At 31.8% G+C, this 24,471-nt stretch overlaps 2 protein-coding genes across 2 annotated transcripts; one reads left to right on the forward strand and one right to left on the reverse strand.

The window, feature by feature from the left end:
• Positions 1 to 37: 37 nt before the first annotated feature.
• Positions 38 to 5,697, reverse strand: LOC11412446 (uncharacterized). Its single transcript, XM_003594509.4, has 11 exons — positions 5,486 to 5,697; positions 5,310 to 5,387; positions 4,055 to 4,150; positions 3,875 to 3,950; positions 3,693 to 3,788; positions 3,525 to 3,598; positions 3,322 to 3,429; positions 3,092 to 3,229; positions 1,578 to 1,683; positions 1,170 to 1,381; positions 38 to 470 (listed from the first exon to the last, which is right to left on the reverse strand). Exons 1-11 carry the CDS (start codon positions 5,552 to 5,554, stop codon positions 402 to 404), a joined length of 1,122 nt encoding a protein of 373 aa, XP_003594557.1. The 5' UTR covers positions 5,555 to 5,697; the 3' UTR covers positions 38 to 401.
• Positions 5,698 to 15,254: 9,557 nt separating this feature from the next.
• Positions 15,255 to 20,533, forward strand: LOC11414419 (homeobox-leucine zipper protein HDG11). Its single transcript, XM_024776919.1, has 10 exons — positions 15,255 to 15,376; positions 16,279 to 16,396; positions 16,939 to 17,019; positions 17,254 to 17,691; positions 17,918 to 18,019; positions 18,117 to 18,323; positions 18,967 to 19,147; positions 19,265 to 19,539; positions 19,903 to 19,992; positions 20,159 to 20,533. Exons 1-10 carry the CDS (start codon positions 15,255 to 15,257, stop codon positions 20,531 to 20,533), a joined length of 1,989 nt encoding a protein of 662 aa, XP_024632687.1.
• The last annotated feature ends 3,938 nt before the right edge of the window (positions 20,534 to 24,471 follow it).

Consider the following 24,471-nt stretch of genomic DNA (forward strand, 5'->3'; position numbering starts at 1 on the left):
TGCAAACCATTTAGAAATAGGAAGACACATGAATAAACGTTTCTGAAATTTTGGTATTGTACAATATTATTGGATATGGCGGAAATATAATCATGAGGTACATATTATTGGAAATGGTTTGAACAAATACAACTCCAATTCCTGAATAAGGGGGTACAACATCCATGCTTCACATCTATAATAGCCCCTCATTTTGATGACCTAAATCCTAATCGAACCTGATACATGATATTATGAATATAAGAAATTGGCTACACCGATCCATTAACAACAATAAATATAATAATGCACACAGATTAGAGGCATCTAGAAAAAATCCCCCTAATCAAAAGGTTGAACGGCAGAGCCCAGTCGTCCCTGGTTTGGCAAAAAGATCTGTATCGGTATGTTTGTTTCCAAGCCTAATCAAGCTTGACATTAGAATAGAGAAGTGTGTCCCTTGTGATTGGCATATACAAGAGGTAACATGTCTGTCAGAAGAAAGAAAAAAAACTGAATTAGTAAATACTTATGATCATACATAAATTCTCGACACTAACTATCACCCATGAATCAGAAATGACATAATACATGACCAACATATGTAATACATTAGCTAATTGATATTCCCACTTCGTCGTTTCCTTGAAATAAATCCATGAACATGGGGAGAATCAGGTACCCTCTTTGAGGCCCTTTGAAAAGAAAACTGAATCATCGGGGAGCTAATCTACGATTTCTATGGGTGGCATTCCCAGTCACAGGCACTGGCACCCTGACTGAGAGACATATCTCAACTCATCCACCATATTTAACCAAAAAGAGTGAAAAGGGGATAATACTTAAATCTAACTACTAATTCTGATACCAGCATCTATTATCCAAACATAGAATCATTCATATACATTAACCAAATTAACATTAGAATTTTTATCCTGAATAAATTTTCAAATTGTTGCCAAGAAAGGGTACTGCCCTACTCCAAACTTTGTTTGGAGAAGGAGGGGGGTGGAAACTGAGTAAATGAAATAGATTAAAAATATCTTCCCGAGACTGTCTTTCAAGTTCCAATTTCCAAAAATTTAGCTAGATTATAATGACAAATATGTCTAACTACACAGAGAACAGTTTCTTTCCAATTTTTGTTTAACATGTTAATATTAATAGTATGTATTTCACAAAACACTTACCCCCATAAGAGTTGAAACAAGCAAAATTATTCCTGTTATCCAGGCAAGGGTTATTCTAACCAATGCCACTTCTGCAAAAGTTGTATTCAGTGCATTTACTTCTTCCAACCATCGTGCCCTATGGTAGTGAGGAGGAGTAAGGATAACATTAAACTTCTTGGCGGACTCTTGAGGAGTGGCCGTTTGACAATAGATAATTCCAACAATTTGACCTGCTCAGTCATTAATCATTAACAGATTCAATAAAAGCAAATGAACTTTTCAGACCAATAATTGACATCTAAAGAACAAATAATCAGCTGTTAGGTTGCTACAGTTATTTGACTAGGATTTTTATACTAAAGCAAATAACTTCCAATTTTGCAATGCTCTAATTTAAAACAGCACGTAAGCCTAACAAAAATTAACCTTTGTATGCTTCTTGCAATGAGCCAAATATCTTCGTCAAAGTTACAAGTAACAATTCAACTCCGTGTTGAGCAATAATTTCAGCTTCATCTTGCTCTTGCAAAACCTGTATCATATTGGCTGATAGGATTAGACAACTAAATCCATGTATAAAACATCACTACATATTACAGGTAAGCGTGAACAGAAATATATATTCTACTAATTTTTCATTGCTAAATGAGGTTAGTTAGAGATTAAGCAACACCATTATGACATATCATACATATATCAAGATTGATGATAAATCTTTTAAAATAGCAAACCCAAATCCTTCTTAATAGTTTAAGTCAATAGCTATTCTTCTACCTCTGTCTATTAGAATTTCATCCACATTTGGATAGAAGTGGAAAAATATAGTCTCACAAGACATATCATTAATAGACATAAATTTAAAAAAATCATGGCAAAGAAAATTGTTATCGCCGCCAATATTATAACCAGGGCACTGTATATTGAAACTTGAAAGAACTGTTTCTCTTTCAAATTTGCAGACACGCATCCACATATTTCGTTCCTACATTATACATGTATAAAATAAAGCATCAATCAAGTATTACAAAAAATGCTTGCAATGTCTTGCGATGCAAAATCTATGAGGTGCAAATTCAAATTGAGAAAGAACAGAAGAAAACAGACTCAACTTATCACTTTGGATGGTCTCATTTTCAGGTCGGTATAGTTTCACCCTCACAATAAAATTTCTTTTTTTACATATTTTCCTTCTATGTTTATCAGACATTTCAATTTTATAGGATTTCAAAATGTCCAACAATAGAAAGAAAAAAAGAAAAAAGAAAAATAGGAATGTCTTCTAGGAACATTGGCATCCTGCCTAATTTCTTTTCTATAAAAAAGAAATATAATTAGAACGAAAATAACAAATATATAGGGGGATAAAATATTGACTGAAATGAAACACATGCATCAAAAGGGAACCTAGTCCCCACTCTGATTCTGTCAATGATTGTGTAATTGTTTTTGTTTCATCAAGAAAGTAACCATCTTTGAGAAGTGAAGGGATTGCGCGGTCTTGCTTACTTTGTAATTTGCTTTTTTGTGTCTGATTTTAGTTATGAGTTATTTTACTTGTTCCTGAGGAAAGCTTATCTTCGTCTCAGTTGCACTTACTTTGTTTTAGTAAGACTCTTTAATCAACAACCAAAAAAGCATGATTTTCTCCTTACAAATATTGAAAGGAAAAAGAAACAATAGAATATTACAGACAATGAAGAATGCAGCAAAATGTTGTCAAAAAACTATCTTAAAACCATAAGTTGAGACTCCTTTAAAACATACATAAATAGATCATTCGACTAAATACATGTCATATTATATATGCTCGCAAGATTACGAAGATACTTAAGCTACATTTAGGTCAAATAATAACACTAGATTCGGTAAAACACTATGTCGCATTTTTTAATAAGAGGTAAAAATAAACAAGAAAATGAGGGAGGAAGAAAGGTGCACACCTTAATGCCATTGAAGCGACCTGTTAACAACTCAGCTGGACTTAGTGTAGTCTGTGATAAATCATGATGCATTTGAATTGCCCTTTTGACATTTTGAGTGAGAGACAAAAGACCTATCACAAACTTTCTTTCTGCTTCCTACAAACACAAGCACATAAACCTCCCAATCAGTCCCAAAAAATACATATATAACTTTTAAGAAAAAGATTCCTTAAAAAAATCCTGATTACCTTTGACATATGAAGATTCACTAAGGCACCATTTGGCAAAGGAACGGAAAGCACTCCATTTAATGGCTCTAGGGCGTCAGGGGCATATGATCCACCGATCGAAGATGACTAAAAAAGAAAGACAGGGTCATTTTCACATATACTTGATAGTCAAATAACAAAGAGATAACTCATAGACATATATAATATGAATCAAAACTCACAAAATCACTAATTTCTTTATCGGTACAGTCTTCCAATTGCTCATCCAAAGAAGACACAGAAACGTCATTTTCATCTGCAAAATTTAAAAAGCAAAAGTGAAGTCTTTGATGCAAAAATTATGGACAAACCATATCAGTAGTGCCAAAAACCATTTTGGTTTTATTCACCTGGAAGTTGAATGTCAACTCTATCTGAACCAATATAATTTGTATCCCACAATGACTTGCTGAACATTGGATTATCCTGGACAATTTTTTCAAGACCTGCATTCATATTAAAAAATTATTATTTAAATAAAGAGAACGTATTAAAGAAACTGATTATTATACTCAAAGCGAAGGCCAGAAACCATTGATTCCATTCACTTCCAGCAAAAACACAGCACGAGGCCTATTAAATGGATTAGGAATCAAAACTTCATTCAACTGCAGAAAGCAAAACATAACGACCAATCAGATCTCTATAACAAAAGTGTGATGTAACATAAATAGGGTAGTAAAAATTGAGCATCGCTAATTATTTCAAGAACCTTGGATGAGCTGGAGGCTGAAAGGGTAGAAGGAGGAGCAAAACCGAGCAAGACTGGCACAGCAGCGCCAACTTCTTTAAGCGAAATTGAAGGATGCTGCAAAGTGAAATGGCACCATCTAGTGAGATCATCATATTGATTTTAACCATGACAACAGAGTGAAGCAACCTCGTTAGCAGAAACAGAGGGATGATCGAAAGGATGAGGGTGATCAATACAGTTAACCATCAAAATCAAACCAATAAAATGGAAGTTTATTTTATTTTATTTTGACGGAAATAAAATGAAAGTTAATAAGAGGATGGGAAAATGGCTAGGGAAGTCAAAGTAGCTAGTTAGTTTATTTAGTTAGTTCTTTAGAGGGGTTAGTGATACAAATGAATTGGGGGAGTTGTAGGAGAAGAATTCCATTATCTATTTTCTGTGCAAATTGAACACAACAGTTCTGCTCCCTTGATCCTTTCAAGGAATTCCTCTATTTATTTTAGAGTTCCTAGCAATTAATCTCTTCCAAAATGAACAAAGTAAGAAGAAAAATAAAATATTTTCAGCATGTTAAATTAAAAAACTACCCTTCTCAAATATCATTTATAAATTTAGTTATGATCGAATACCCCATTTTACAAATTAGTTTGTCTTATTATCAAAATAGTTGTTAAATAGCGGCTATAGTCGGGCTATAGTGTTGTTGCATAGCGAAATTTGAACAAATCACTATTGTTCTGCGATACACTATTTAGTACATAATATTGTGAAATAGCGGCTATAGTGGCACTATATCACCACAACATAGCGAAATTCGAACAAATCCCTATTTTCCGCAATCCTATGAATCATATCAATAGAAACAACAATAGAAGAAGAAAAATCTTCTACTTCCTTGTTTTCATTCTCAAGTGTTATTACTAGTTAGTTATCTTATTACAAATTTACTTCTTGATTATCATAGAATTCAAAACAACCTAAAGAATAAACTTCGGGGTACTTGATGTTGCAATTCAGTTATCGTATCACAGCTAGAAAACAAAATCCTCCATTCATCAACTATCACTACTTTCAAGTTTCAACATTTCAAACAATAACAGCAGGCAAAACGTTTTTGATTTGATTTTCATTTCATAAAATTTTCTTACCACCATATCTCGTCAAAAATTAACAGAATATAATTCAATTAAAGTACATCAAATTCGAATCGATCAGCAAAAGATGCAGTGACAATCCAAAAGAGGAGAAGAATGAGAATTAGAAGTTAAACCTCATCGTTGGATGATCTAGCGCGAAGAAATTGATGAGATGAACTATCGATGAAGAAAACGGAACCAGAAGCATCGCCCTGTGAAAATCAAACAAAACGAAAATCGTTAGATCGAATTCACAATCGCAATCAAAAGCGAAATGGATTGGAGAGAGAGAGAGAGAGAGAGAGCGAACCCTAGCTTGAGGAGAGGAGAGAGAGAGGAATAGGAGGAAGGTACAGATGACGGAAACGGGAAACTTCATCTTCTCAGAGAGAGAGAGAGAGAGAGAGAGAGAGAGAGAGATCTGGTGGTTCCACTTCAGCTACGTGCTTCGTTGTTTGTTTGTTTTCTCTGCAAATATCATGTAACTCCTTCGGGATTCGTTATTTGTTGAGGGCATATTAGTGTGTTACTACCCGCACCCCCCGTATAAAAAAAGTTGGGATATGGCAAAATAACGAATTTCTATTTGATAAGTAGAAAGGAAAGAAAAAAAAAAACAGAAATTATAAATTATTGCAAATACCCCCTTCAAATTAAAGAAGAGACAAAATCCTCCGAGATTTGAGACAAAATCCCTCCGAGATTTTTAAATATATGTCAGTTCAGTCATCCGTCAATTTCTTCTGTTAATCGATATGAAATGGTCATTGAAGTATAGTCGATTGAAAATTACTTAAATTCATTCTTCTATGGGAACGGTAAAAAATGTCCAACTTTCTTTCTTACATGTATAGTTCTATTCCATCCCATGTTGTCAACTCTTGGCCCCAAAGATAACAAATAGAGGGACTAACAAAGGGGAAGTTGTATGACATCTCAATACGAAAAACAGACGATTTTCTAAAGTCATAATTACGATTACATCACGTTGCCTATAACAAGAGAAACACAAATTTAAGTATACATGAAAGTTTGACAAACCATCCTTCAGTTTGACCAATGCTGCAACACATTTTATCCCTGCATCGCAAGCTTAGAAATCATTGGATCATAGTGCATGCTAACATCAGCTCCTACTTTAAATTGTTGTATTGCTTTTAGAGCCATTGGCAGATCATGATCATGTTTGGTGACCACGGCACGATCCATCTTTATTAAATCAAAACAGTTAAAAGAAAACAATTTACTCAATTTCTAAGAAGTGAGGGTTGGTCCCCGTGAACTTAACTCAGTTGATAAAGACTTTACAATGTATAATATATGCAAGTTCAACGTTTGAACCCCATATACCACCTAAAATAAGGAGTGTGGGGGATTGACTATTTACTCAATTTTTATTTCATGCTAGTGTAAAACTTTTTGGAGCGATATTTTATTCCATTTACAAGAACTAAAGTTGAAGTACTGATAATGCATTCCATAATCAACTTTGCCACACGGGAGTTAGATTTTTTTTGTTAAATTCTATTCATTGTTTTCAAAGTTTAAGGTATATTACCTATTCTTTTATCAAAATTATTTCTAATTATTTATTAGAATAAGAAAAGTATTTGAAACGAAATGATAAACAGTTTAATGTATTATTATAACAAAAAAAAAGTTTAGAATGTGTTTGGATGAGATAATTTGGAAGTTTTAAAGAATTTAAAATTCTAGGCAATTTACCTCAAAGTATTTGAATTCCCTCATAACATTACATTTCCTCAACATTTTACATTACATTCCCCCATCCAAACAATGGAATTCACCTCAAAGTATTTGAATTCCCTCAAAACATTACATTCCCTCCAAATATTCCCCCATCCAAACACACTTTTATTAATGTATTATAGCAAAAAGACAAACATTCCAACAAAAGAAGTACAGTATATATATTTTTTTATTTTCTTAGCGAACGTAGATATGTAAAAGAAGTATATATTTTTAGAATGACAATTAAAATAAGGTTTCAAATGTAAGTTCGCGTGTTTTTGAGTTTCGTCCCTATTTTTTTTTCTTCATTTCAAAATCATCCCTATAAGTTGTTAACGTGTTGTTTTCAAAATAGTGGTACTGTTTATTAAGAAAATTAATCAATTATTTTTCAGTTTTTTTGGTAGAATAAATCAATATTTTTCAGTGATTTTTGTTTGCTCATATAACAAGTTCCCATATAAATGTACTTTTGAGAATGGATATGTTATGAAAAATATTTGGATAACATTGAGCTTTTGTGACATTGATGACTTTAATGTATTTAATTGATAAATAAACGATTAAAATAGATTACTTTTAATGAGAGAAAATGATTGGTTGTAATAAGATAATAGAGACAAAGTCGTAAAACTCAAAGTCACTCAAATGTAACCTATATTTGATCTACGGTGTTAAGAGAACATGTCTTAAAAACAATACTCTCCATATTTATAAGAAACTTTTGTTTTTTCAAATTCACTATAAGTGATGTATCTGTATTATATTATATTTCAGATACATCAATTATTTTATGAATCTAAAAAAATAAAAATTGCTTATAAATATGATCGAAATGAGCAGTATTTTAACTTTCAGAAAATTGAATACACAACTTCTAAGATAATATTTCTACCTCCCAGTGTTTCTTATCAATTGTGAATTTAACGTTTATTACAAGATAACCAATAAATTTAATTACTTTTGATGAAATTATTTTCCCCTTTTCCAGAATATCCTTAATTATTTATAATTTCATTTTAACTCTTTGCAATAAAAAAATTAGGGCAATTATTGACATAACAATAATTAAGATTGCATTGAACTTTGTAAATGATAAATAAATTAAATACAATTTGTTCTATGAGAGTAAAAATTATAAACGAGCAGAGGAATTATTATTTTTAGTCCTTCAACTTCACAACGAGTTTCACTTTAGCCAAAAAAATATAATATTTAGTTTTCAATATAATATTAATTATGATATTTCCAATTATACAATATACATTGCTCTAAAACATTATATATTATATTTTACTTGGAGGGGGTTACAATCCGTTGGTTTGAATTTGTCACTCTTGCATTGCTTCGATCACACACTCTCTTGGAGGGGGTGTAGAGTGTTATTGATCCATGTTGAATCAGCCCAATATGTTGGGATTTGGATTGTGTGCATAGGCTTTTGTTAGCGTTTTTTTTAGAGACACTAATAGAAATGACTAAAACTAGTAATAAAGCAAAACATAGGGGGACCAAATTGGTACAAATTATAGTTGGGGGACCAAATTGAGACAATCACTTAAGTTAAGAGACCTGATGATTGAATAAGCCTATATGATATGACATTTTCAGAAGAACGATGTCCGGTGTGGTAAGTTGTTTGCTAGTTGGGTACTTGAAACGTCTTGTATGGTGTATTTGCCTGCACTCTAACGCTCAAGTTAGTATTTGAGCAAGAAAGGATGTTAAAGAATTGTACATTGGAACTCTGTTTAAAGTCTCCTTATATAGTAAAGGTTCAAGTTGCCAATTGTCCGATGATTATAGACAACATGATTCATTACTGTTGAGTGTTACAAAGTGATGATGGGGAAGAGGTTACAATATGTTGGTTTGAATTTGTCACTCTTGCATTGCTTCGATCACACCCTCTCTTGGAGGGGGTGTAGAGTTTTATTGATCCATGTTGAATCAGCCCAGTATGTTGGGATTTGGATTGCGTGTATAGGCTTTTGAGCATTTCAGAACAGTAGCCCCCAAGTCGTCATTCTTAGGGTCAAGATGACGACTTTTAACAGTTTGATGTTCCATGTGAGGGAAAATATTTTATGTTCATGGAAAACCTTTGGTTGGATGTAATTCATGAAGAGTTTAAGTTCATAAAGAACTAGTGACGATTTCACAGCTCATTTGGAGATTTGGGTGTCAAAAAGTCCTAAAGAGCGTATTGCTCGTCGGGTACTTGTAGTTTGTGTGAAACTTTAAGATTTGGTTATGATGAGTTTTAGTCCTAAAGGAACTCTAAAGAATTTACAGTTCGTATCAAACTCGTAAAGTTTTAGATGCTCATGGAGAGCTTATAGTTTGTGATGAACTCATAGGATGTTGGTGCTCGCGAGGAGCTCCTATTTTGATTCTCACTAGAGAGCTTTATGGTTTGTGAAGAACTTATGTGAGGAACAAACATGTTTGAGCTCGCAAAGAGATATAAATTGTTGAAGGACTTGTAAATTCGAAGGAAAACAAACTTTTCTAGCACTATCTAATATTTGACTCAAGAACGGTGCTCTTGGAGAGTTGTCCCTTCTGTTTGTTCATATAACATGTTCGCATGGTGGAGCCAATGCATGATGCCCTCGTTGATGACTAGGGGGGGTGTATTCAATTGAGATTTCAAAGGATTTTAAAAGACTTTTTTGTTTTAAAAAAGTCTTTAGGTATTCAATCAAGACTTTTAAGGAATCTAAAACATTCTTGTGGTATTTAATTAGGATTTTCAGGATTTTTTAATGAGTCCAATAAAATCCAGTGGAATTCAATTGAGATTTTGCACAACTTAAAAATTGTCTATTGGTATTCAAAATTGTAAGGATTTTAATGGATTGTTGTGAGTAATGGATTTTGTGAGACTTTTTAGTGTAAAATGTACCTACTAACAATCTCACACATAACCTTGAGACTTTTTTGTCTCCCACACATAGCTTTGAGATTTCTTGAGACTTTTTACTCCTTCTCCCACTTCATTTTTTGTTTCTCTCAGTATCATTATTTCATGTTTGTTTTCTTTTTCCAGGTTTTAATTTTTTTTATTCTCGTCATTTTTATTTTCTTCACGAATTGGTTGTTGTTGATCATATTATTTACTTCATGTTTTCTCTTTCGTGCTCTTACATGTTTATTTTATTAATATCAATAAGTTTTTTTTTCAAGGAGTAAGTTTGATTTTATTAAGTAATTATTATTATTATTAGTAGTCAATCCCATAAAAATTGTATCGATTTTATTTTTTATCATGCAAACCTTTGATTTTTATTTTTTTTGGTCTAGCAAACCTTTGATTTTTTATTTAGTCAACTCTTGTAATTTTGAATTATTGCTAAAATTTGATAGTCATTTCAAATCTTATGAATTCTCATAAAATACTTTCAAATCTTTAAAAGTCTATGAGCTAAAATCCCTCAAAATCTTAAAAGTCTTTTAAAATCCTTTGAAAGTTAATACATTCCTCCACAATCTTTTAAAATCTTCAAGACTTTTTTTGTCAAAATAGTCTTTTAAAATCTCAATTCAATACACCCCCTTAGTCATATGTCAATTTCAACATTAAATATTAGCATCTCAAAAATGAGATTTAGGGGACATAGCCTTTGGTTACTGACTGACACGTGTAAAGATTATTAATGAACTTGATTACTTAGACCCCAAGTGGTTTTTTAGTGCTGGTTTTAGAGGAGGTGTCTCAACTGTTGAATCATTCTCAACGCTTGGGTACCTAATAGATTCCTTTTCAACCGGTAGATTGATCATGTGTTATGATTAGCACAATGGTAAGTATGTCTGTTTTATAAAAAAAAAAAAAAAAATCCTATCCACAAAGACCGCGCTTAGTTAACTTGAGTTGATATCAACATATTTTAACAAAGCATTTATAAACTATTTTGGTGGTTTGAATAAAAGTAAACTGAATAAATATAAATAGAGTTATGTTGGGATTAAATTTCAATAACTACTCCTCATGTAATTCCTCTTAATCAATTGTATACTTTTCATGCCTCATATACTACTCCACCTTTTCCTCAGTGCACGTCTCCAAACTAAGGTTAACGACACGAAATAACAGAGAGACAACGGACTTTCGATGCTCGATGGCAAAAAAATCGATTGTTTCAATGGTCCATGCTAAAAAAAATATACATAGATCTACCCGCGATCTCTTGGGAGATAGAAACTATATATAATCTAAATCACGTCCCTTAGATAGCCAACATTACTAGGGTCTGATTAAGTCAAAAGATCAATTGTGGCACACTACATCACTACATCGGCGGCAAAGCATTAAGAAAATATTTAGACTAAAATTCTATTGAGAACATATATCATATACAACCATCCACTAAGAGTATTACATAGATTCCTAGCTATTTTACTTCCAATCCTAACACAAGAGAGAGTTTAGTTACCCATGTGTCGCATGACTAACATTGAAGAGTTGTTGAATCTTGGAGTTCTAAGCATCGTTCGTCCTCCAATGCCTCCAACCACTCTTTTCCCTCGTTCTCTCTTTATTCTATTTTAGGTGTACAATTGATTAAGTTTACAAATGACTTTCACTTCTATTTATAGAGTTTCTAAAGTTACAGATTCGCTATGTGTGGAAAGCGTGCTTAGAAAATTGAGGTTTCTTTAAAGGAGGAAAAAACCAGCCGTTCTTCAAATATTTTTCCTTAAATCGACCTTGCTCACTAAGCACAACTTTTGTGCTTAGCGAAATGCCTTTGCTCTTCCTCCTAGGTGAGGTAACCACCTTTGCTCTCATTGAGAGAAGAAACAATCAAATAGAGAAACAATAAAAAAAAACGTTCACCATTTCTTGCATGACTAAGTCAAACAACACCCTTTTTTGCTTGTTCACCCCACCTTTTACGGAAAAAAAATCGTTCACTGTTTTCACCCACCTTTTCTAAAAAATACGTTCGTCTATAACCCAACAAACAGTAAGCCATACTTTCATGTGATCTTTAATATTTTTTCAAAAAACGCAACCAAAACGTTTCGGTTGATTCATCCTATAATAGTTTCATATTCTTTCTGGAATCATTTTGTGAAGAGTTCTGGTTCTTTCACTTTGTATTTGTTTTTTAAGTTCTTACTTTTTTTTTACTCAAACATTTTAATAAAAGAAATCTATCTTTTTCGATGACATTGTTACTGTAAACGACATTTACTAGTTCAACCAAATTTGTGATTTTTGTGTAATATAGAAGTCACGAGAAGATGAAAAGAAGATGATCTTTTTACATAGATTTTCTACCAGTTGTAGTGATTATAGGCTATGAGTGATGTGACATGGGTTTGCTCACTTTGTTCAAAGCAGCACCACTGCAAGGGATGAACAACCAGAAATGATTTGTTACATTATGGAAAGATAAACATGAGTATTCAAAATAATTTTTAGAAACGTATATATGTGCGTTCCAAAATTTTTTTGAAATGTTTTATAGTGAAAAAAAAGCGAAAGTTCTTGGAAGAATAATGAGTGGGGGTGAACTCATAAAGAATTGGAGAATATTGAAAGTGGGGGTAAAAAATAAATGTGTGAAAGGTTAAATAGTAAAAGGGATAAAGTTGGAATTTTTGAAGATTTGTACAGGTGTAAGTACATATGTTGGGGGTATAGGATAAAATTTTCCAACCATTAACAACTCTTTTGAGCCAAACAAACCCAAACCACAATCAATCAGAACTGAGAAACCTAACCGGACAAAATGCAGAACCCAACACGATGACGATGAGGTATTGAAACAAAAATGAAACACAACACCAATCGAGAACCTAGATGTAGGGATGGAATAACGGTGGAGCTGAGCGCCGCAAGCCAAACCCTTTCGGCTGTCAACCCAAACCAACTCATAAGAGCCTCACAACCCAACGATGTATATAGAAGTTTTAACTTTTCTTCCATCATTTACATAAATATTTACTATTTTTTAAAAGTTGTAACGGATTTCCTAATAATAAAGACATTCCATAATAGTTATCAAATTTTTCTAAACAACATTTTTCTCATATATGATTAAAGCATTGAACTTTATTTGTTTGTTACATATTTAATCTATACTATATTTATACAAAATAAGGGATTTTGGGAGATTTTAGGCTGATTTTTTTTTGTTATTTCAATTATATCTTTAAATAAATTTTTATAATAATGTCATATTGTTGGTGTTATTAAAAAAGATAAGAATTTTTGTTATATTTGCTATATGATTGTTGTCATTGAAAAAAATAAATATGGTTTGTTGAGTTTGTTACATTTGAAACTCACAAATATTTACACTTATACTTTTAATTTTAAATTATATAAAAAAATTATATAAAATATCGTTTATAATTTACACGCAATTTTTTTATATAATATAAAAAAATTATATAAAATATCGTTTATAATTTACACGCAAATTTTTTATATAATATCTTTGATAATATACACACGTTAGTGCAATAAAAAGAACAGAAAGACGGGAAGGTGATATAATGTTCATAAATTATTATAAAAATAATGTGATATTAGTTAAACTATTTTAAAGATATAAAATTACTAAAGTGTGTATATATATATATATATATATATATATATATATATATATATATATATATATATATATGCTAGTTAAAATTATTTTTTATTAGTTAAAAAATATTTTCATTTAACTCTTTATGCTTTATGACAATATGAAAATAATAAAAATGTATGTCTAACAATGATATTTATCTAAAAAAAATGTACTAAACAATGCACACATTTCTTTGGTGCAATTTAATAGTTATATAAAGATCTAGATTCAATCTCAAAACAGTAAATCTTAATATATGAAAGGTGTTAACAATTAACACTTACCCAACTTTTTTTTTAATTTTTTTAACTCTCTAATTCTCTGGGAAGAGAGTCCTAGTTATTCGGAGTTCAACCGAAAGGTAAGTAAACCTAACTAAACTTTTTAAAAGTTGGGGAAGAAATCTAATAAAATAACGAGGGCACCAGGGATACAAAAATTGATACTACCTCTAAAGATTGAAATTTAATTTCTCACAATAAATATTTTTGTTTTTGGAAACCTTAATGTGTCTTTAGGGCACAAGTTAGCACGACCCTATAAAAAATAGATTTTCTTATTCCAACAGTTAAATTAAAAGTTTTTATCGACTAATTCAAACTTACACATTTGTATAAAATTTGAGGAATGCTAACAACACTCATTTTTGAACACTCTTTCTAGCACTCACTCTTTTATTGGATGAAATCAATATGTATGTTCCATCACTTTGTGTGAGTTCTATTTTCAAAGTGTAGATCCAGAATTGATTTAAACCAATAAGAGAGTGAGTATTAGAGAGAGTGTGTAAAAGAGAATGTTCCTAGTACTACTCATAAAATTTTAAAGGTTATTTTAAAGGCTTAATTACACTTTTGGTCCTACCATTTTGACCAACTCACGAAAATGGTCCTATTTTTTTTAAATCGAACAAAATCGTCCTTAAACTATATGTTTTTTTGCAGTTTTAGTCCTATCTCCCTATTTCCAACTCCAGAAACGCACATAAATGACAGTTTTAGTCCAACCACCTATGCTCAACCATGAAATAAACAATGAATAAAACATGTGGGTACAAGGAATCTACTTTATTCAGTACACTAACCTAATTTCCGAGACATGTTACATACCTGAAACATGACTTAGAAATTAGGGTTTTTCTTGGTTTGTGTGCTGAACAAAGTAGATTCCTTGTACCCACATGATTTATTCCTTGTTTATTTCATTGTTGAGCATAGGTGGTTGGACTAAAACTGTCATTTCTGTGCGTTTCTGGAGTTGGAAATAGGGATATATGACTAAAACTGCAAAAAACATATAGTTTATGGACGATTTTGTTCGATTTAAAAGAGGTAGGACCATTTTCGTGAGTTGGTCAAAATGCGATGACCAAAAGTATAATTAAGCCTATTTTTAATATTAAGCAGAGTAACTCTATGCAGAATCGCTGGTAAGTTCATCTTTCCAGTAACATTTATAAAAATATTAACAATTTTTCTATTTATCGTTTTTCGATAATCTAAAGGAAATTTTATGTACGGGGAAAGCAATCAATCAATTTATTGCTTTTCCTTTTTTAGTGCACCAATTTTTTTCTTATTTTTATTTTTTATGGAAACCGTTACGAAGATATATATGACCGACGATTAATTGATGTATATAAACGTTCAGAAATTAATAAATTGTATTCATAAATAGTGGAAAACAAAAAATATCTATAATATTTTGTGTGTTTGCGTTTATCAAGGTTGAGAAATGGATTACTCAATAGGAGGTGGCAGTGAGTCCGGTGAAGAAGTCAATGGCAACTTTCGAGATGATGGAGAAAAATCTTCCCACAAACGTCTTACCTCCGCTCAAACATCCATACTTAAAAAGTAAGATAACCCATTTTGTTAACGGTAATTTCTTTTAATAACTATTTTTATGAGTTTTATTCCAATTTTAATTTTGAAGGAGAAATGAGTTCACTTTTGAATTGAATACTTTGAAACTATTATTATTTATCAACCAAGGCCATCACTTTTGTTTTGGTTGGTGGTACAATCAAGTTGACCACTCTAAGTGATACTTTTTTTTTACCAACAGTGATACTTAACTCGACATATACACGCTTTTGATAATTATGCTAGCAACTAGCAATTTTTAAGTTTTGCTAATAGTAACAACTAGCAATTTCATAAAGCCTCTTTTTTTAATATATTATTTAACAAAACCTTTTTATTTAGTTTTTAATTAAGTTTCATGCTTCTTTTTTAATTGATTTAAAAGATTTTTTTCGTTGTTATGAATAATTTGTTTTAATTTTCCTTTGTTTGGCGCTTAATTCCTTTGATGACGCTACTTTTTAATTTACTAAGTATATTTAATATATTTTTCGAAGAATTAATTTGTATGGTTGAATTTAAGATCATGAATAGCTCGATTCCCCATTTTAGTTTAATTTTATCGTTTTTAATAATTTTAAACTTTGAACTCTTTGCTTAAACATACTGTTTAAAAAAATAGGAAAAAGGGGGATATAGAATGAAATATGGGGTCAATCTATATTCCTTGAACTATCTTTCATTATAATTCTATTTTCTGTGAAATTTTAACCCACATGTTATTCGTGTGACTAAGGTAAACATTTTTACTTTAACTCATTGACTGAACCACTTATTAAAAAGGCTAAATCTAATTAATTTATTTGTTGTCTAATTTATTTATTCAATTACATAAACAAGTCATTAAACTCATCTATCAACTAATTAGAAATTTATGTTTTCTCTTGATGAAGTTTCATGAAGGAATGCCACCATCCAGACGAGGCAGAACGACATCAATTGGCTGTGGAAGTTGGGCTTGAGCCAAAACAAATCAAGTTTTGGTTTCAGAATAAGAGAACTCTGTTGAAGGTGATTAATTCCTTTTCACTTTATAGTTAAAATTTAAGTTAGAAGGTGAAACCATAGTCCATAAATATATTCAATTAAATAAAAAAACATTCTTGAATTTGTGTTTGTTAGTTTAGTTTGATCATTAAACGTGTTTCATATTAGTTAGTTTGAACTTTTAATATATTTTTTTATTTGTCATTTTAATCCACAAAATTATTAACAAAAAACACATTTAAGATTGTGATTGATTTTTTTCCGAGATATTCGGACACTAATGATATTGACTCAAATATATGCTTGTTTATCAAAAAAAAGTTATTACACATGTTTTCGTATACTTTGTATATGTTTGGTATCATGTATGCTAGAATCACGCTGACAGACCGTGATTTTTTGAAAACTACACTCGGTAACTTATGTAAAATCATTGTAGATCACCGTGATTCTGACACATCCACAAGATATCAAACATAGACTTGTGCTAATAGTTTTGTGTATTTGTTACCTAAAGAATCGAATTTACTTGTTGCTAATAATTTTATGTATTTTTTACTTTAAAGCATCAACATGAGCGAGAAACAAACGGTACTCTTCGTCGGGAGAATGACAAGATTCGTAACGAAAACCTCAAAATAAAAGAGGTACTGAAAGCCAAAATTTGCTTAGATTGTGGGGGTCCACCATTTCCTATGAAAGACCATCAAAATTTCGTGCAGGATTTGAAGCAAGAAAATGCTCAGCTGAAACAAGAGGCTAGTGAATTCATTTATTTGATTAATCTCTTTTAAATCTATATCAATAACATAGTTCTTAATTACGTTTTTATCCATGCATAAATACCTAATTATATTTGTGAATTTGGTTATGACTTTCAGTGTGAGAAAATGTCTAGCCTTCTTGCAAGTTACATGGAGAAAAAGATATCACGACCGGAGTTTGAGCAAGCTCTTAAGTCTATAAAATCATTTTCAAGAGACTATGAATGCTCAAGTCATGTGCATGGTAATCTAGCTACGTGGGGAGGTGTGCTAGGGCAAACCTCAACACAAAACTATGATGCACAAAAGATAACTATGTCACAAGTTGTAGATGCTGCAATGGATGAATTGGTTAGGCTTGTGAGAGTTAATGAGCCTTTTTGGGTCAAATCTCCAAATACTCAAGATGGGTACACTTTTCATCGCGAAAGTTATGAACAAGTTTTTCCCAAGAACAATCACTTTAAAGGTGCGAATGTGTGTGAAGAATCTTCCAAATATTCTGGATTAGTGAAGATTAGTGGCATAGATTTGGTTGGCATGTTTCTTGACTCAGTAAGCATCAATTAAAATTTACTACTAGAAAATTTTAATTTGATAACAAAAATTGATTTTCTTGTTGCTTAATTAAGTGACATAATTAGAGAGCGATTCAATGTTTTTATCTATAATTTTTCGGCTCTAATTAAATCTCTTTTAGTACTAAGCACTACCTTTCATTAATATTTTGTGAAGAAATACATCTACTCATAAGATAATGATATATAACTCATTTTTATAGGTCAAATGGACAAACTTGTTCCCTACAATTGTTACCAAAGCTGAAACTATCAAAGTGTTTGAAATCGGTTCACCAGGAAGTCGAGATGGAGCTTTATTACTGGTATAATAATTTTTTTTTTTTGCAAACATAGATTTATTTCAAGCTTCTTGATTATAATTTTTCCCCCCAAATTTTAAATGCTTTTTTTTGGTTGCAGATGAATGAAGAAATGCATATTTTATCACCTCTAGTGAGGCCTCGTGAATTTAACATCATTCGCTACTGCAAAAAATTTGATGCTGGAGTTTGGGTGATAGCTGATGTCTCATTTGACTCATCTCGACCAAACACTGCACCTCTTTCTCGTGGTTGGAAACATCCCTCTGGATGCATCATTCGTGAAATGCCTCATGGCGGTTGTTTGGTTAGTAGTTATTATATATTTCTAAGAGAATTGATAGTTACAGCGAAAGATTGCAATGCGAAAATTTAACGACAGTCTATTTGTTAAATACCTTTCCTAAATTATATCCATATCCTCCCTTGATTTTCGGCTAAGAAGAAATTTAATTGGGCAACACCATTTCGTGATCAGCTCAGGATAATTTTTTTATTTTTTTTGGTAGATAGACGAAATGGCAAAGCCATTATAAACTCACACACACAAGTGGAGGTACCGGGGTTCAAACCCCGATCATGGCATCCGACCTAACAATTTCGGCATTTTTGCCAGTTGAGCTAGGACTTCTGAATGCTCAGGATAATATTTCTAATAGTAATGAATAGATGCTTAACAAATTATTTTAAACTAAAAGTATATTAAAAATAAAAGATGGGAATTGTCTTAATAGGGGTAGTTTAACTTCTGTTTTTAGGGTTTTGTCTATTTATATGCGCACTTTCTCTATTTCTCTTTTTCTTGGTTGTATATATGGGATTGATTACCCTTACACTCTAAATTATATTAGATTCTTTTTATGCTGTTTGAAAAAAATATAACTTCATAGTAGTATTTTTTATAAGTACATAATACTCAACACAAGATATTATTACATGTTTTATGTTAGGTCACTTGGGTTGAACATGTGGAAGTGGAAGATAAGATCCATACACATTACGTGTATAGAGATCTTGTTGGGAACTATAATTTATATGGAGCTGAAAGCTGGATTAAGGAGCTTCAAAGAATGTGTGAGAGATCTTTAGGCTCTTATGTTGAAGCAATACCTGTTGAAGAAACTATAGGAGGTTAATCACACTTTGTTTTCTAAATTTACCCTTCCAAAAATCTCTATTCATCTATTTTCCTTGTAAATTTTATATTTATCTAAAATAATTAATATTGTATTGCTAATTATTGTTCAGTGATCCAAACACTTGAAGGGAGGAATAGTGTGATAAAGCTTGCTCAGAGAATGGTCAAAATGTTTTGTGAAAGTTTAACAATGCCTGGTCAATTGGAATTGAACCATTTAACTCTTGCTAGCATTGGTGGTATTAGAGTCTCTTTTCGCAGCACCACGGACGATGATACAAGCCAGCCAAATGGCACTATTGTTACTGCGGCTACCACCCTTTGGCTCCCTCTGCCTGCTCTGAAAGTTTTTGAATTCCTCAAAGATCCTACAAAGCGATCACAGGTAACATCTTTTGCTTTATAATTGAGAGTAAACTGTAGCTTTGGTCCTTGAATATGTCAAACGTTATCTATATAGTCTCTGAATTAATCAAGATTACGAAAAAATATACTCGAATGTGTCTCTGGTGGTGACTTTTGGTTTGGTCCTCAAATATGTTTTTGGTTAGGTAGTTTCTTCTTTGAATGTGTGTTTCATTTTACAAAATTTTCAGATAAAAGATGCATGCTTCTATAGTTTTGATACATTTAGAGACCAAATGATTGTTTACTCTATAATTTTATTTGAATGACTCTAATTTAATTGATAGTTTGATTTTGAGTTCACATAATTGTTAATGGTTACTTGTTAATAATTTTCTTTTAGTGGGATGGTCTTTCTTGTGGAAATCCAATGCATGAAATTGCACACATTTCAAATGGACCTTATCATGGCAATTGCATTTCAATTATCAAGGTATTTACCATTTCTTTTAAAATTTATGCTTCAATTGTGTATATAAAATTATGACAACTCCTATGCCCTAGAATTTTATTTTATTTTTGGTAAATAGCCCTAAATTTATTCGGTATAGTATACAACATCCAATTACTTATATAATTATTTTTTTCATGTGGACCAGCCATTCATCCCTACTCAAAGGCAAATGATGATTCTACAAGAAAGTTTCACATCTCGTGTAGGATCATACATTATATATGCTCCATCTGACAGACAAACTATGGATGTGGCTTTAAGAGGTGAAGACTCTAAAGAGCTACCAATCCTTCCATATGGTTTTGTTGTCTGTTCAAAGAGCCAACCAAATCTTAACGCACCATTTGGAGCGTCTAACAATATTGAAGATGGCTCGTTGTTAACCTTGGCAGCCCAAATTCTGAGCACTAGTCCACATGAAATTGACCAAGTGCTTAATGTGGAAGATATTACTGATATCAACACACATTTGGCAACTACTATTCTAAATGTGAAGGATGCTCTTATGAGCTCTATTTAACAATTTGGACGTGTAGTTGTTCATTTTGTTGCTTAAGCAAACAAAATAAATCAATGCTTTTCTTTGTATTATGTTATAAGTTTGCTTGACATTTTAAATCGTATAATAATACATGACTTTGGTCTTTTTTCTATGAATGATGAATTTATCTATTCTATGTTATTGTTATCAGTTAAAGCTGTTAATTTATTGCTCAAAAAGTTAGAGCTGTTAATTTGGTTCAAGAGAATTTCCTTGATTGTGGGAGCATTTGAGAGTTCCATTTCCAGATAAAGGCTACATTCGATGTAATCGTGGAAATGGAAGATTTCAAATGAATACAAGTATTGTTGAATCTGATCTGGTGTCTAGCTAGCATACCAGATTGCTTATAACGTGAATTGGTGTAATAACAATTGTCCTTCGACTCATTTAATTTTAAAACTTTCTAGGTAGAGGAAAGATTAAAACTCAGAAAAAGTGAGCGTAATACAGAAATGGTTAGTGAATACCAATTTGTTGTGGTTAAAGTGTTGAATTGAGTCTTGACCTTTAAAGCAAATTGTTTGTTATTCGACCCATCATGCATGTTCGTGTGTGAGGTATTTCCCTGCCATATAGCATGACTCGTTTTATATTTGAAAAATGAGAGTTTGGAATTAGTGATGCGTAAGTATGAATTCTATGAACTATCTTTGTGTTGTTCTATTTCCTTGTGAATCGTTAAGCTAAATGTGAAGGAAGCAAACCTTTTTAATTTTTTTGTCTTCGGATATAAATTTATTCATTATAGTGAATATATAGTAAATAATTTGGTTGCTCAATTTGCTCAAAAAAAAAAAAATTTGGTTGCTCAAAAAAAAAAAAGTAAATAATTTGGCACTCCTCCATAATAAGAATAAAGAGTTTATTCCCCTAATTTTGGTTAATATTTATGATTCCTGGTTGGTTGAGGCGACATCTATTCTAAATAGTAACATGGGAAAGGTGTTTTTTTTTTTTTTTTTTTTTGTGCATTTGGTCTCCCTATTGGAGGTGATATCCAGGAGACTAGCGTTTTGGGACCCAGTATTGCATACTATAAAATTTAGACTGTCGGGGGTGGAAAAGTTGTTTTCTATCGTTCGGGGGCCCGTGAAGGTTTCTATTTTAGTTTGGCGATTGCTCCGAGATAGGTTGCGGACTAAAGTTAATTTACTGAATAACGACATAATCTCTGCCGATGCTACCTCATGTACGGCGGGGTGTGGGCAGGCCGAAAGCGCCCATCATCTGTTTCTACATTGCGACACTTATGGATCCCTTTGGCAGCAGGTCCGGTCTTGGATTGGTGTTCCGAGTGTTGATCATCAAAGTCTTCGTGCTCATTTTCTTCACTTCACTCATTACTTAGGTGGCTTGAGTGCTCGTCGATTTTTCCTCAAGCTACTTTGGCTTCTTTGTGTCTGGTTAGTGTAGAATGAACGAAACAACATGTTATTTAATAATAGTCACACATCCATTCCAGAGCTTATGGATAAAGTTAAATTTCATTCATATTGGTGGTTGAAGGCTAATAAAGCCACTTTTGTATATAAGTCAGCAATGGTGGTCGGATCCGTTGTCTTGTTTGGGTATCGGCTAATCGTTGTTCATGTAATTATTTGATTGACAGATTGTTTTTTAGAGTGGTCTTTTTTACTACGTCTTGTGCTAAAGAGGCGACTCCGTCTGTATTATATACCATTTTTGCTTCTTGAAAAAAATAAAGAATTTATAATGTGAATTTTTTAAGGTGACATAACATATATTAGGATATACATGCGAATGCCATATACTAATCTCTACTTCAAAGTAATATTATTAATTTCAACAATTAATAAATGGCTTATTTGATTTATTGGTCCTTTAAATAATTTCAAGTTTTCATTTTGGTCTCATAATTAATAAAACACATGTTTTAACCCCTCATTTTTTCCTTCGTTTGTCAAATAAATCCTGACTGTTAAGTTTAACCCCAAATGATGTCTATCATGGACCAACCTTAGGAGTGGTCCACCATAGATCGTATTAAATTTATAATTTAAACCGTTTGATCTGTTTTCCAAAAAGATGACCATGAGATTACGTGTGTCTATTGTAACTTACAGTGTACCAACAACTATTGGCAAAACGGAGGAAAATCAGTACACTCATATTTAACGCAAACCACACAAAAATATTTGTACAATAATTAGAGATACAATATTTATACGATCATTTTTGGATAATTCTCTCTCATACAATAAAAAAAAAATAAAGTTGTCATAAAATAATTGTACAAATATCATTACTCAACTTAAACCAATGTAATTCCGTAGTGTAAAACTCAAAAATTTCATACACCCATGATACTAAGAAACTTTATCTTGAATCTAATTTGTCAAATTCATTGCATACCAATTACCAAACGAAACTACTTTATCCCCCACGTAAAATCCTAAGATTTCATAATCCGAAGTCAACTACAAACTATATTTTGAACTTGAATTTGAATTTGTCAAATTCATCAAACACTAAAGCAATTGCATAATTACCAAGGCGAAGAGTTAAAAGTAATTGAAAAATTAAAAGTTCAAGATTTAAGTCAAAAAAGTACTTGTGTCAAAAAAAAAGTCGAAAAAAGTACTAACATGATAACTATTAAGGCACTAACATTTGTTATTCAATTTTATTTTTATAACTCCCAATGTTGAATGCAAAGCTAAAAAATTGTGATGCTACTTATTTGACAGATTTCAGTCAAACTGTTTCTTAATTGACTCAGTCAAACCACACATTTTCTTGCTTGTTAACCCCACCTTCTCCGGAAAAAAAAAATGTTCACAGTTCACCCAACCTTTTTTGGAAAATACGTTCGTCTGGAACCCAACAAACAATAAGCCATACTTTCATGTGTTCTTTTAATATTTTTTGTGTTTTTTCTCGTAATCGTTTATCAGAATCACTGATTGATGTTTGATGTTTACTGGGTTTGCCGAAATCGTTCATGAAATCATGTTTTGTGTTACCAGAATCAATGCCCGATCTTTGATTCCCTGAAAACAAATGCAGAACATTTCGGTTGAATTTTCAGAAAACGCAAACAAAGTGTTCCGGTTGATTCTTCGTAGAATCGTTTCATATTCTTTATGGAGTCGTTTTATGATGAGTTATGGTTCTGTCACTTTTTATTTTTTATTTTTAAGTTCTTACTTTTATTTACTCAAACTTTTTAATAAAAGAAATCTATATTTTTCAATGACATTGTTAGTGTAAACGTCATTTATTGGTTCAACCAAATTTATGATTTTTGTGTATTATATAAGTCAGAGAAAGATGAAAAGAAGATGGTCTTTTTACATGGATTTTCTACCGGTTGTAGTGATTATAGGTATGAATGATGTGACATGGGTTTGTTGACTTTGTTCAAAGAAGCACCACCGCAAGGGATGAACAACCAGAAATGATTTGTCATTATGGAAAGATAAACATGAGTATTCAAAATAATTTTTGGAAGCGTAAATATGTGTTTTCCAAAAAAAAAATTTTAAAATGTTTTTTAGTGAAAAAAAAAAACGAAAATACTTGGAAGAATATTAAGTGGGGGTGAACTCATAAAGAAGTGAAAAATATTGAAAGTGAGGGTGAAAAATAAATGTTTAAAAGGTTTGATAGCTAAAGGGGTAAAGTTGGAATTTTTGAAGAGTTGTAGGGATGAAAGTACATGTGTTGGGGGTATAGGATAAAATTTCTCAAGCATTAACAACTCTTTCGAGCCAAACAAACCCAAACCGCAATCAATCAGAATTGAGAAACCTAAACCAGATCCGGACAAAATGCAGATCCCAACACGATGGCGATGATGTATTGAAAACAAAAATGAAACAGAACACCAATCGAGAACCTAGATGAAGGGATGGAATAACGGTGGAGCTGAGCGCCGCAAGCCAAACCCTTTC

Source organism: Medicago truncatula, chromosome 2, assembly GCF_003473485.1.
Source record: "Medicago truncatula cultivar Jemalong A17 chromosome 2, MtrunA17r5.0-ANR, whole genome shotgun sequence".
NCBI classification, from domain to species: domain Eukaryota; kingdom Viridiplantae; phylum Streptophyta; class Magnoliopsida; order Fabales; family Fabaceae; genus Medicago; species Medicago truncatula.

Bases quoted from the DNA above. Each gene is read 5' to 3' on its own strand.
- LOC11412446 (XM_003594509.4), bottom strand. From the start codon at position 5,554: ATGAAGTTTCCCGTTTCCGTCATCTGTACCTTCCTCCTATTCCTCTCT. The intron at 3,789-3,874 runs GTTTCTGGCCTT...ATATGAATGCAG, and splicing joins GGAAGTGAATGGAATCAATG to GTCTTGAAAAAATTGTCCAG. The intron at 3,430-3,524 runs GTGAGTTTTGAT...TTTCTTTTTTAG, and splicing joins ATAAAGAAATTAGTGATTTT to TCATCTTCGATCGGTGGATC.
- LOC11414419 (XM_024776919.1), top strand. From the start codon at position 15,255: ATGGATTACTCAATAGGAGGTGGCAGTGAGTCCGGTGAAGAAGTCAAT. The intron at 17,692-17,917 runs GTAAGCATCAAT...TCATTTTTATAG, and splicing joins TTGGCATGTTTCTTGACTCA to GTCAAATGGACAAACTTGTT. The intron at 19,540-19,902 runs GTAACATCTTTT...ATTTTCTTTTAG, and splicing joins ATCCTACAAAGCGATCACAG to TGGGATGGTCTTTCTTGTGG.